This window comes from Plodia interpunctella, chromosome 4 (genome assembly GCF_027563975.2).
Source record: "Plodia interpunctella isolate USDA-ARS_2022_Savannah chromosome 4, ilPloInte3.2, whole genome shotgun sequence".
NCBI classification, from domain to species: Eukaryota; Metazoa; Arthropoda; class Insecta; order Lepidoptera; family Pyralidae; genus Plodia; species Plodia interpunctella.
The window spans coordinates 9,887,945-9,902,524 of NC_071297.1; the positions used below are offsets into that span (position 1 = coordinate 9,887,945).

Genomic DNA, 14,580 nt, shown 5'->3' on the forward strand with positions numbered 1-14,580 from the left:
CTGTAAAGAATGAAAAAATATATATCCAACAGAAAAACTTTTCCTGATAATGCAAAAGCAGCAAAAAGAGAATTACGACCACAATAAAAGCTAAGAATTCCGATAAACCTATTGAGCATGAACAACGAAATTGTATAGAAATTGAAAATGGAGGTTACCTTTCAGTTTTGGTTTGAACTCATAAATGTTTCCGTATCAAAAGAAATAACCAGTAATTTGACTTGTATTACATACAAGTTATTTTTGGATAATTAGAGGACCGACAAAATTTATACGTTTAATTGCTTTATTTCCTTGCTTAATTGGATCAATAATATTAACTGTTTTCCTGGTGTGATCGTCAATATTTTCTTTTGACTTCTTGAGTTCATGTTTTTAATGAACTGCTCGATAATTTTATTAGATATTAAGAATATTATTACAATAATTTCATAGAAGGAAATTTTGTCATCAGGTTATCTACTCATACAAATATTATAAAAGGGAAAACGTTTGTATTTTTGTTACAGATAATCTTAAAAACAACTGGTATGATTTTTATGACATTTGTCATAAACATAGACAAAATTTCAGGAGTAACATAGAATGTCTTATATACTATTTCCATCTAAATTTAGCTTTGTTTTCCGATAAGAGTTTCTCTATTAATTTTTCGAATTAGGTTTTATTTTGATCTATTTAAATTACATTTCATAAATTTTGTATTTGAAATGGTTATTTACGTTTTTTATGTCGTAAGTCCTCGAGTGTCAAACCCCTTTTATTGCTTTAATATCATTACAAATATTTATATTAGCAACTAAGTGCTAAAAGCTTAGGGACAGGGACTCGGTAATAGGGGCATTCCTAAGAGAATTCGTTATCCAACACTGTATTTGCGATACAAAACATCGATGAAATTTTAAGTGCGACCGAATCAAATTTTTAAATCGTCCTTGCTGTTGGTAGCGCGGATGAATTTAAATAAGCTTTTAGAAGCGTTGACTGGGGAAACGTATAAATATTAATGGTACTTCGGACTACACGACAAGACTGATGGATATTGATGGATTAGCTGAAGATTTTCTCAGATTTTCTAAAAACGACTTAGCTCTGTGTTGAGAATTTGTCCGCTCATGATTATTAATTGTTTACAATGGAAGTTCCAGATCCATTTTCTTTATTGGTATTGACAGTTCAGTGAGAATTTATCGCTTTTTTGCACTATAAGCTCTCAATTAGCATCATAGATTATGTAAAAGCGTAATTTTGTTTATTTGAATTTGTACACTACATATCTTACGTACAACTGAGTTAAAATTGTTAAATCAAAGTACGCATTTGCGGTAATTTTTCATACCTATGAGTTTTACGACACAAGATACTTTAATAGATATTTAATTATACACTACTGGTTAATCATATATTACGTTAATTATTTCAAATAGGAATTAATTTGTGCAAAGTTTCTAACTTTCTTTCATCTCAAAAATGAGATTTTAATACATTATAAAATTGAGTACGTAATACTTTACCTTTCTTATATTCCTAGACAAAGAATTAAGTATTCTTTTTCATCTTGGCGCGTGGATATAATCGAACTTTCCTTGAAAAGTATTCTGTCATTTTTACCACCAAATAACTAACAGGTCCTTTCGTTATTTGGGAAGAGAATCAAATAATAATTAATAGCTGTGCTAAACAGAATACATATTGACTTTAAATGAAATAAATCTTAATTTCCTTTGTTACAGGTCTCCACGCCGTGAAAATAGCAAGATTAGTTGTACCAGAAATAATACAGTATGGTGTACAGGACTCAGTTATTTTAGACTGTGATTATACATATGGAAACGACACAAAAGGACTTGTAGTGAAATGGTTTTTCAAAAACAAAGCGCGACCTGTCTACCAGTGGATACCGTCGCAGAAACCTCAAGATCTAGGTATTCTTAGGGGTCGCGTCGACCTCACGTACAGAGCTTCTAATGATCCCCTGAAAATGCATAGGGCGTTAAGAATTATAAAACCGGACACAGAAATATCGGGCGATTATACATGTGTAGTTTCAACTTTTATGGAAGAGGACTCTAGGACTAAGCAGATGATTGTTTTTGGTGAGTTACCTTTTGACGACCTCGGTGGCGCAGTGGTAAAGTGCTTGCCTCTGAACCGAGAGGTGCCGGGTTCGATCCCCGGTCGGGTCATGATGGAAAATGATCTCTTTCTGATTGGCCCGGGTCTTGCATGTTTATCTATATGTGTATTTGTTATAAAATATAGCATCGTTAAGTTAGTATCCCATAACACAAGTATCGAACTTACTTTGGGGCCAGCTCAATCTGTGTGATTTGTCCTAATATATATTTATTTTATATTAATTAATTTATTTTATTATTTCATTAAATCACAAATATTTACGAAAAACACGAACTCACTTTGTAGAGTTTTTTTTATGATTGTGATATTTTTGTAGTGCATTTAATATAGTTTCCCAAGGAACTATAGAATATTAATATTACCCAAAATATAAACGTATGGTCAGCAGAGAAATTCACGACTGTCATAAATAATAAAATCCATTTCCAGTACAATTTAAACAGAATACACAAAAAGCGAACGTCAGCAAGAAAGTAACTCACGTTTCATTATAATGGAAATGTTGAATATTTATTAATATGATGTAAAAAACAGATCGGGATAAAACCTGTGACATCGGACGTTCAGAAAGCTGCTCATTGTAACACCGAAAATATCGATTTCATACTTGCAAATTCTCTGTTCTTTTAAATTGTGAACATTTTAAATTGACGTTTTAAAATATAGTCGTGGAAGTGTATTCCGGGATAGACAGACACAAAAACAGGCAGTCGAGCACGATCACATCGTACAAATTAATTATTATTACTAGTTGTGTTATTACCATAGATAAAATAAATAATTTTATTTATGGTTATTACTAACTGGTAAGAGATTTTATTAAATCTACAGTCAACTGACATGTGTTTTTTAAAGAGTATTAGATTCATGACCGTCTCCCTAATGCCCCTTTGGTATGCTGTGGAATCACGGTGCCCATCACTATTGAGTAAAATCTGTACTATTATTATAGACGTATATAAGAGTTAAGAGTTTGTGAGTTTGAGGCGGGTAATCTCTGAAACTACTGAACCGATTTCAAAAATTCTTTCACCATTAGAAAGGTACATTATCCAAGATTGCTATAGGCTATATTTTATCTCATAATTCCCACAGGAGCGAAGCCCCGGGCAACATCTAGTAATAAAATAATAGATCTGAAACCAATCGGTCCCAAACTCTGTCTGCACCTAAGGTATTAAATCATTTACAATCCAATCGATGAACTATTTACAAACATACCTGTGACCTGGGGCTGTCGTTCGTCAAATGGCCGGGTCGCGTTTTATCACCACCTTGTGTTTATGGAGGTCAGGTTATAGCCTGCCTATCGACAGTTCGAGGCGTTTAGTATTTATAGAAGGTTCTGGTAACGTTTACAGAAAGGACATGTACCTATTTAGTTTGTTGTTTCGAGTATCGCGAGTCTTGGCTTTGTCTTTGTAATGAATAAAGACGAGTTCGTGTACGTAACGTGTACTGTAAAAAAGCTTCAAGAGAGAAGCTCTTGTATATTTTTTTTATTTTTGACGTATTCCACTTCGGGCACCCATTTAACGTACACATAGTTATCTCACTTTTTTTTATTTCAATAATATTATTGTATTTCAAGTGTCATTTGAATGAGTGTCCAAAGTGGAATAACTCTGATTTTAGTTACATTACATCTAGTACAGTTCAAGAGCATAATTAAGTACCTAAAACATAGCCGAAAACATATGCTTTATTTAATTTTTCTTATAAAATTCTTAAATATTCCACACCTTTTTTGAGATGCTATAAATTGAAATAATTTAAAAGCTCAGTACGTAATAAATTTGGATCAAGTAATTTTTAAATTAATCAAAATATTTCATTTTCAATTAAATTCGACTGATCGTATAAAATAACATTTTTACGACAACTTTTTTTTATCAACTGATTATTGGGATGTCATATTTATTAACACATTTTCTTTAAGTAGACACATTCTATTTAATTACAGTAGGTACTAAATTTAACTCTAATTAGTAAAACTAAATGACATATAAAAAAATAAAAGAAATAATGTAGAAGGCAATGGCAAACCACTCCATTAATAGTCCCAAGAATGTCGTTGCGTGTGTTTCATTCCACGTAATGACCACAATCCTCAGCCGTGAGGAATACGACTATCAAGAATTTCAAAAGGAATTGCAAAATTTATTAAGGTAGAAAAAAATTGAAATTATCTCTAATAATTTTGACTCCTTGCCAAAAATTGTTCTGCAGGCGAATGAAGTCGCGGACATCAGCTAATATATAATACGAATATTAGCTTCATAAATATATATTATTAAACTACTTCAATCCAACATCTGCAAATGGAATAGGTACAGGGAATTTCATATTTGCGCCAGGGCAGCTCTCGTAAAACGTTTACTTGGTGTGGTGTCACGTACTGACTGTGACCGGCGCCTGCTGTATTACTGTTTAAGTGATAAGCGATAGCGATTATAAATTAAGTACTTTTTATGGTGAATGAAATATTGATTAAAGCAAACAATATTATAGTTTCCAAAAAAATACTTAATTGAAAAAATATACATTTTATGGCGTGCAGTTATGATAGGACTAACCTAGGCAGCTGGTAGGCAATAAGATCATTCCCAAAGTAAGTTGATGTCAGGGGGCCGAATATAAAATCACAGCTGAACTTTCAAAGATGTTAAGTTTTTTTATTTGCGTGCGTCATACCCCCCGGACAATAGCATATGTAGATGAGAAATAGAGTTATGCATAATCCAACAGTTTTTCCGAAATAAATTTTTAGTTTCGTCTAATCCATTACCCATTTGCTTAGTCGCGCTTCGTCATATTTGATTTGCGTCGCCAGACAACACAGAAATTGTATGAAGTTTCGACTTATGTCAACACGTGTTAGTGTCAAAACCTATAGATAACAATGGAGCACGACTGAGCTGTAACGTCGACATTCATACAAGCCCTTTAGTAAAACAAAATGAAAGATTTACTAAAAGTTCATTTTTAAATAATCATTTTAATAATCAAGGCTACGCCATCTATTAGTCGTCGAGTGACCGAAACTAAACTAAAATAAGTAACAAAAATATCGATACCGCTGTAAGCCTATCACTAACGCCAATCTGCAATGTTTTTTGTTAGGCTAAGCAAGTTTTATACATTCCGACATCTGCCATCCGCATCACGTCATTTTTTACGGCGATACCTAAGGCTTCACTGGAAATAAAACAAGGAAGGAATATTCCTCAATATGCTGTAATGCCGTCGATTCAATCAAGGCCAGGAAATTTCTGTTTTCCGGTGACAAACTTGGCAGATAGATTGCTATTAAGGCGATTTCTCATTGTACAACGTTTTCGGATGTACACCCTTTGTTTAATGTAGGCGTTGATGTGCGATGAGCTTATGTTGTGATAGAAACACATTAAGATGAAGATTAAAGGTATAGTAAGATCTCACTAGTGCTCTGTTATGATTCAAAGATATAGACTTATTTTTTAAAGTTAGTTTCATGTACGCATGACATTATAGGACTCAGTATACAGTAAAATAAAAACAAGGATTCAGTATTCTACATATTAAAAAAAAAACTGAAAATTTATTTGAATTTTGTTTGAATGTCAAAATACATAAGTTGTACGAAATAGTATGGTTTTAATTTCTCATATGTATCAATTACAACATAGTATTATCGTAGACGTGGTTAATATTGAACTGTTAAGTCACTTCACAACACAATTAACATTAATTCTATAAGACAAGAATATAGTAGCAATCAAATAAAAGAAGCAAAGAGTAAGAATATTCATATGATATTACTAAGTTATATTTACAATTTTTAAAATACTCTTGAACAGCCCAACGGGAGTTTGCTGGGAATAGAAGGATTTTAAATTCAAGACACATTGCTAAGTTTCTAGAAAACGCCTTTTTATTATCAAATATATTTCTGAATTCGAAATGTTCCTTGACATTTTTACTAAGAAATATCTAGTTTACGTTCTTATTTTTCGCAAAAAGGCGGGTTCTTTGGGACATAATACTCTTATACGACCTCGGTGGGGCAGTGGTAAAGTGCTTACCTCTGAGGTCCCGGGTTCGAACCCCGGTCGGGTCACGATGGAAAATGATCTTTTTCTGATTGGCCCGGGTCTTGGATGTTTATCTATATATGTATATGTTATAGTATCGTTGAGTTAGTATCCCATAACACAAGTCTAGAACTAACTTTGGGGCTTGCTCAATCTGTGTGATTTGTCCTAATTTATTTATTTATTTATTGATCCATGAGTTTTGACTCAAAAACGAGAAAAATGAGATGACCTCAAAACTTTTGAGGTCATCTAACTTTTCTTTAGTCACATATTAGTTATCTACTCATAAATAATGACAATACTATTTACAAACTTATCAATTTTTACGTGTTTATCAAATATAAACACGGAAGAATTGATAAGTTGTAATTATAACAAATATGATATAATTAGATTCAATATGCATTTTAATAATTGTCAGAATGTCTAGTATTAACTATATAATTTTACAAAGGCCTCTGTCAATGTAACTCAACTCCCTACCTTTGCTTTAGTATTTTTATGGTCTCCCTATTAAAAATGAAATAAAAAATCCTATTTTTATTTACAAATTTAGCAACTATATAACTGCATGGTTCGCTATCAGTAAATATTATTGAAAACATTTCTTCCAGTCAAACAAATTATTGAAAAAAAAAATTACCTAAACTTAACATTTTAAATATAAAATAAATGTCTGTCCATTAACATTCTCAACTCCAAATTTCTGATCAACAATGGCACAAAAAAGAAGCTAAGAAAAAAGAAAGAACACGAAACCTAAAATGTGTATCGTTGCAGTGCCGGAGACGCATTTCCGGCTGATGCAGAACAAGTCAGACGACGACACAGTAAACGTCATCTGTGCGGCGGACGGCGCGTTCCCTGCACCCAACCTCACGATAGCAACGCTTGAAAAGTAAGTTGATACAGTTATTATTATTAGACACCAGTGCAATCACCAGACGGGTGATCAGTCCTTTCACACTGGGACCGTTTAACCAAATTCACCGATATCTTTTATAATACTGTTAAAATAATATAGCTTTTTATTCAGATCACTTATCAGTAATACTATAAATACATAAACATTTTAATTTATTACACTACCGTAATATTTATTATTTAATTTTTTTGTAGATCCGTTTGACAATCGGCGTGACACTCTTACTACCTCTATATTATGTAAGATATTTTTTGCGCCGCACAACTTTTCTCTGTTTCTCCTAATGGTTAGCTGGGAGAGAATGCTTATAGCATTAAGTTCGCCATTTGTTTATAAGTATGTTTTTACTTGGAACAATAAAGTTTTATAAATAAATAAATGTATATGTGTAATAATAGTTTCAGTTAATTTTCTGTCAGTTTTTTTGACAAAGTAGAATCTACAGAAATGTGGCTATAAGTTTTTGGTATAAAAGTCGCCTGTATATTTTAGCTGCAAAATAACAAGACATACATTGTTGTCTACTGGTTTGAAGGTTAAAAAAATATGTGTACTCGTAAATTATAATGTAGGTAGTGTAAAAGAACCTAAGCCAGAAAATTGAAACGCGTAATAACAACTCTGGTGTTGCAAGCGTCCATAGGCTGCGGTAACCATTTTCCATAATTTATGATAGAGAAAATGAAATTACGACGCTTCTAACTTCAAGTAGCATTAGGCAAATGAATTATAATTGTATATTCTTTGATCTAGCTAAAAGCCTAAAGGTGAAGGTACAGTGAACCCATCAGTAAGTATTAAGCCTCTTCAGTTTCGGCTCACATTGTAAATTTTGATGGGTTAGTCAGATTAGACCGAGAAACGAGGGTATGATAATACAGTCTAAACTGTCTTTATTAGAACAATGAATACATGTAATGCAAATTTTCAAATAAATTATGAATTTGTTCTTTAGAACAAACATCAAAATTCTTCCTTCAGCTTTTTACTTAATCGAAAATAGCTTGAGGAAAATGAATATCCACAAATTACGTCTTGCCTGTCAATAATATATATATATATATATCAAACTTGAAAACAGATAAAGAACTAAATATAGGAAAGAAACTGCCAACATAAAGATATCGTACAAGATTTATTGCTGATAGTCACGAATGTACCCTTCGAGACAGTATTTTACTGAATATGTAAATATGTGATACAAATTTTGATTATATTTTTGATGGCATTCTCTTCGTGTAATATAAGTATTGTACTTTGCTATAAATACATGAAAGCTTTGTATTTAAACAATATTTTATGTTCATAAATACCTTTGCTGCCGTTGCCAAACATTATACCATAATAATCGAAATACTTTCCAAAATTAGGAATACCATTGCTTGCAAATTTAAATTTAACCAAACAAAACCCATTCCCTTCTGGCTTTGTGAAGTTTGAAACAATTTTAACAAAACAACCTAAATTGATTATTAACAAAGTTATAAATACAATAACAATACAGCAAATGTTAATTGTAAAATGGCAAGCTGCCCACAAATTTTGATGTTAAATTTGGTGCAATCAATATATAGCTAAACTTGGACTCCAATTTACTGCGATAGCTAGTTACTTAAGGATTTGTAATAAATTCCAGTAAATTTCGAAAGAACGCTCGGAGCGGCAAACATCGAAGTTTCCCTTTCCAGTGATTTCCGTCTAATTTCCAACAAAGAACTCAGATAACCGATTTGAGTGGACCCATGACGTGCCCTTGCGTGCGCCCGTTTGGAGATCTACTAAGGCTTTGCTATAAAACGGTAAATGCCAGGTTAAAGTGGTTTTTAGTCTGACGTATGAAGTTGGTAGTGCATATAGCGACCGCAATGCAGGGACCGCCTGATAACCACTAACGCTGTGTGCAATTGGATATGAAATGCTGTTCAGAAACTCTTGTCTGGAATTTGAATTAATGTCGCTTCACATCAGCTCTGACTTTTATGGCCTTATATAGGAGTCATATCACCTATTTTAAATCTACCATCGAGTTTTGTGGTTATTTTAGGAACTGGATATACAGATGCGAAAATATGTAAATGATTTAAAATAGACTTTAATTTATAGCTGAATGTTCTTCGTTTAAAATAAATAGAAATGTATAGACATATATATAACATACATATTATATATATACATAACAGACATAGTTATAAAAATTATGAAAAAATCTTTCTTTAGAAGCTGTTTATTTAAGAATTATGTAAGTTGCAATACATAATAAAATATGGTACTATTTTACTTGTTATATTCTATAACAGTCAACCTTTAGATTAAAAAGAAAAGCTGTTGACTATTTAACACGTAGTGTCATCATAAAATATGTGTTCAAAAGTATAAGTGAGGTCATTCTCAGCTTCTAGCTTGTAATTTTTAAAACGATGACACCAACACTAAGACCAATCTCTAAGTCAAGAAAGCCCGTATTAAAATATTTCGAAGAACTTGATACTCAAATAAACTTTAAACCGTGTCCGAAAAGAAAACCTTTCTTTCTTACAAAAACTACATTGTACAATAATGGCTTGACCTGAGTACCTGACCTATTTAATAAAATAACCTAATTTAAACAATAGAAGATGAATTTCAACTCGAACAAAGAAACTTGGCAACGTTCTGTGGCCAAGATTAAACTTGCTTGAATTTTCTACCACCTGCCTCACCTAGCCAAGTTTTATGGTCTGAAAGAAATATTTTTTGTCTACTTTTTTAATCTTCTCGTTTAATTTGTGGTTTATTTCTACTAAACATAGTAATTCTTCTGTGCTGTGGCTTATTTCTACTAGACTATTAAAGATTTTTGATGTTTGGGTCAATGAACGAATCGTTTAGGAAAAAAATTCTTAAAGGAAATTAAGCCCCAAAATTCGACTCCAATGTCTTTGAAATTACTTTGAACGATATGGTTACCAAAATTTTGTTTTAATCAATTTGTAAACATTAACATCTCACACAGATCTTTAACAATAATGAAATTTGAAGGCATTTATAAAAATCGATAAAAAAAATCAAACAATAAATCAAGAAAAGGTAAAACACATAAGACAAAAGCAAACAATGTACACCAACATTTTGAAACCATACAATTACATCTTACAATAAACTTGCGACGGCTCCAGGGAAATCTAAGTTCCGAACCCACAACAAACGTCACGAAATACAAGTTCTTAAAAATCTACAACTCAGGCGCAAACCGAGGGGGATTGAATTAGAAATAAAAGAAAAATATAGGAATATTCATAATATACCACAAAAAATACCACCTAATGAACCTTCTAATGAAGGAGTAGGTATGGTAGAATTAATGATTTTAGAAAAAAAAAAACATTCTTCCAGATTGACTAGTTGAAAGCAATGTACATGATTGTGACCTTTCTGTGACTTGACGGTACAGTCGAAGACAAAGACAAAAGACAAAGATTATAATAATATATGGATTAATTTTTAAGAGATTACTTTTGATGTTTATAATCAAGATTGATAAATCTTAACAAGATTTAAAAAATTACATTTTTGTGACATTTTATTATTGTCGTCAGAGAGATTCATTAACGTCATGTCCTAACAGAAATCTGTTGAAAAGTTCTCTTCTTGGATACGATATTCTGTACATGTTCTACATAACCTAGTGGAGGTTATGTATAATTATAATAATGTATTGAACTAAACGTGCATACCAAATTTCAACTGAATCGCTCTGCTTCGAAATTAAGTTCTAAAATTCCATCCGATATTTACAATTACATATTCTCCTCTTCTCTTCATAGTCGTATTCCTCATGGCTGAGGGTCGTGGTCATTACGTGGAATGAAATACACACAACAACTTTCTTTTCATTAATAATGGAGTGGTTTGCCATTGCCTTCTACATTTCGCACACAAGTTAATAATCAACAAGCGTGCAGGTTTCCTCATGATGTTTTCCTTCAACGGAAGCAAGTGGTGGTCGATGAAAATACTATACATGAGTCAGATATACAAACTCATATGGCACGAGTAGGAATCGAACCTGTGGACAGCCCGCCTGTGGACCTTAACCATTACACCACCACCGCTTCACAATTACATATAATGAATGTTAAATGATATATAAACATGTGAAAAACAGTGGAAATTTGTGACATCCAACTGATGCATCATCTTTTTTATCCAGGCGCCTGGACTCCACCACACATGTCCGTAAGCTGGAGAACGGGAGGTTTTCAGTTTACGCGTCGGTGACCCTGAGGGACGCTGACCTGCCAAACCCAGCGGAATTCATATGCACACTTAGGATACCACAAGCGAAGTATGCTGTTAGAAAAGAAACTTTATATTATCCAGGTAAGTGATACCCCCTGATTGATTACTGTCATTGATATTACAGAACGAAATCAAATTGGGTTTTGGTGAAAATCCACAATATATCACACCACAATTGTGTCAAATACAACTAATCAAATTTATCTCCAAATTCTCACGGGAGCGGCGAAGCCCCGGTGCGAGTATATTAAAAATGCGAAAGTTTGTGAGGATGTGTGTGTATAACGTTACTCTTCCACGCAAAATCTACTGGACGAATTGTTATGAAATTTAGTACACTAGTTGAATAACACATAAGATTGGTATCCCAAAATTCCCACAGGAGCGAAGCCCCGACGCCCAGTTAATCCACAGTGGGTCACTTCACACCACCATTGGGTCAAAATTAACTAATCGATAAAATATTTTCTCCTACCAATCCAGATTACAGCAATCACTTATAAAACAATACAAAATCTTTCTTTTGGCATTGAACCAATAGCAAAATAGCAATACTGGGAACTCCATCCATCTCAGTAATCCATCTATCAAAATTCGATCGCAATTCCCTGCTAAAATGGAGAAGTCTTTAGTCGCCGAGTTGTTGACTTTCAATTACGTGGGAACACATTTGAGATATTTGTTCTCCATACATATGTGTGCTAGACTTATAATTTGGGTTCCGTATTCAAAGTTTGGTAGAGATTTCTGAACACTAAAAATAGTACTTTTTATGTAACTATTAAAACACTTAATGCACAAACAGGTCTCCTGTTTACAAGTTTTTTCCCACCAACAATGAACTTAACGAACCATAAAATTATTCCCGAGGACCGTTGGAAGTATTTCATCTCTTTCCTGCAATTTAGATAGCTGTGTACACAAACTTTCCCCCGATAAAAAGCTTAAATGGCCTCCTCGCGAATTATTCCTTGAAATTGTTATTTTCATGCCTCCGTTAAAAAATATTCGCCGCCCTTATTCTCCTCTAGCGCATTAACGACGTTCGTCGACTTATAAAACGGTTAAATTGCTTGTTTTAAATAAATAAACATCTTTCTTTTTACGTCATCAAGTTTCATCCTGGCTGGTTTTTTCTTTATCTATACTTTTTTTAAAATATTCTGTTCATAACTCTGGTTCTTGGTTTCTGCAAGGAATTGTTAATATTCTTTTTTTGAATGTTCGCTTTGGCCGTCTGTTGTTGCCATCAAAAGGAACGTCTAAGAACCCAGGATTCGCTAATATGAATAATAAACAGTGTTGTGATGAAATAATATTATGAGTTCGTGGAACTCAGATTCAGTATTTTGCGTGGTAAAATTTTCCTACTTTGTGCAATATTTTTGACATGGACACTTATATGTATAAGTTTAGTCCAAAACCTCGAAGATTTACCTTTTATAAAATCATTTGTTTTTTAACATTATACATACAATATTATATGAAATAGAATAGCTTCAACAAATACTAAGTCTAAAAAATTTCGACTTTTGCCCCATCAGTTGATAAGTCAATATGTATGGGGAATAAAACTAAAATTGAATTTTTTTGCTGTAATAGTTTTCATTGGAGATCTCATTTATTTATTTATTTATTATTATTAACAGGTCCTATCAGCACTACACCTGAGATGCCAACAGCAGCTGATATGAAATTAGCAGCGGCAGTAGGAGTATCCAAAGGTAAATAAGCGTAGCCCTGAAATTTTAATTATATTTTTACTTGCTTAAGTAGTACTAGCGGCTTCGCTCAGGTAAAACCTTAATAAATTATACACCTAAACCTTCCTCAGGAATCAAACTATATATAAATAAAACCCGCATCAAAATTCGTTGCGTATTTTTTAAAGATTTAAGCATACATAGTGATGTAGGGACAGAGGAAGCGACTTTGTTTTATACTATGTAGTGATGTTTATCTATTTATCTGAGATAAGTATTTTTAACTTAACGCAAATTTCTGTAGAATAACGGCAAATAAGCAGAGATTTGTCGATCTCATATAAAACTCAACGAATAAATAAATTGAAATAATAAACTAGACTAATTATAAAATGTCTTGTAACAATGCGTTGTTCAAGTCGAATAATACTCAACTCTAAGAAATCTAATTAAAAATGTGTTGTAAATATAGTAGTACCTAAGCTAAATAGTCTTAAAGTCAAAACCAAGCATTTATTCACAAATGAAACCTTCACACGCACTTTTTTACGCCAAATGTTCAGTTATATAGACAACTATAAGATAGGTAATAAGGCAATTGCTGTAATGATTTAAGATTTCTTTCTTTCTGAAGCCATCACTTCAAAAATTGAGTGATTGGGACCGCAGTCCAAATATTTCGTGGTATCAATCACGATAAATATCAGTCATAACATATTTAAAGGGTTTTATTCCCATCAAAATACATAATAAACTTTATTAGAGGTACACAATAAACGACTGAAATTTTAATAAAGTATTTCAGTTTTTAATTAATTTTGTGTGACATCAAATAGATTGAATTAACAAAATAAAATTTGAAAGTATATTTGCTCAGGCGATGGAATTTAATTTTCCAGAATTCCTTTATCAGCACGGTTTAATGACCATTAAAACCAAAATCTTTATACAAACCGAATAATTACGGACTTTATGCAGAAAACTGCGAACAATTTCACTGCCTAAACCTTTGTGCCGTAGTAATAGAGACGAATTTTTAATTTTGGATATTGTGCCGTTGATTGTACCTGGATATTTCAAAAGAAAATTGATACTCTCAGAATCTAATACCCTTTCCTACCGGGTGTCGATTTTGCTCTTCCAATTAGTACAGTAATTACAGGATAGACAATGCCTTTTAGATTAAATTTCTAGTTCTAAAACTGGATATTTCCTTGATGTCTTTGAACATTACCGCCTTTTGTTTACTTTATTTAAGTAATATAAATAAGTATTTGTTCAACGTACCACAGTTCAATGCTAATTAATATAGTAATATATATTGAAATAAGAACAAGTTTATTTGTCAGGAAATTAAAAAAACTCCCACTTTCAATATTAATTTAGTTACAACTTTTGAATGGCTTAACCGATTTTGATCGAACGTATCTCAGAACCATCGCATAAAAATTTGCTATCA

The 14,580-nt window shown here is 32.4% G+C and overlaps 1 protein-coding gene across 1 annotated transcript in view; it reads left to right on the forward strand.

The window, feature by feature from the left end:
• Positions 1-14,580, forward strand: part of LOC128669131 (uncharacterized) — a 42,486-nt gene that overhangs the window by 25,560 nt on the left and 2,346 nt on the right. Inside the window, exons 2-5 of the mRNA XM_053743644.1 lie at positions 1,734-2,096; positions 6,996-7,113; positions 11,330-11,499; positions 13,068-13,142. Of these exons, the coding sequence (XP_053599619.1) occupies positions 1,734-2,096; positions 6,996-7,113; positions 11,330-11,499; positions 13,068-13,142 (726 nt within the window). The remainder of the gene's footprint in view (positions 1-1,733; positions 2,097-6,995; positions 7,114-11,329; positions 11,500-13,067; positions 13,143-14,580) is intronic.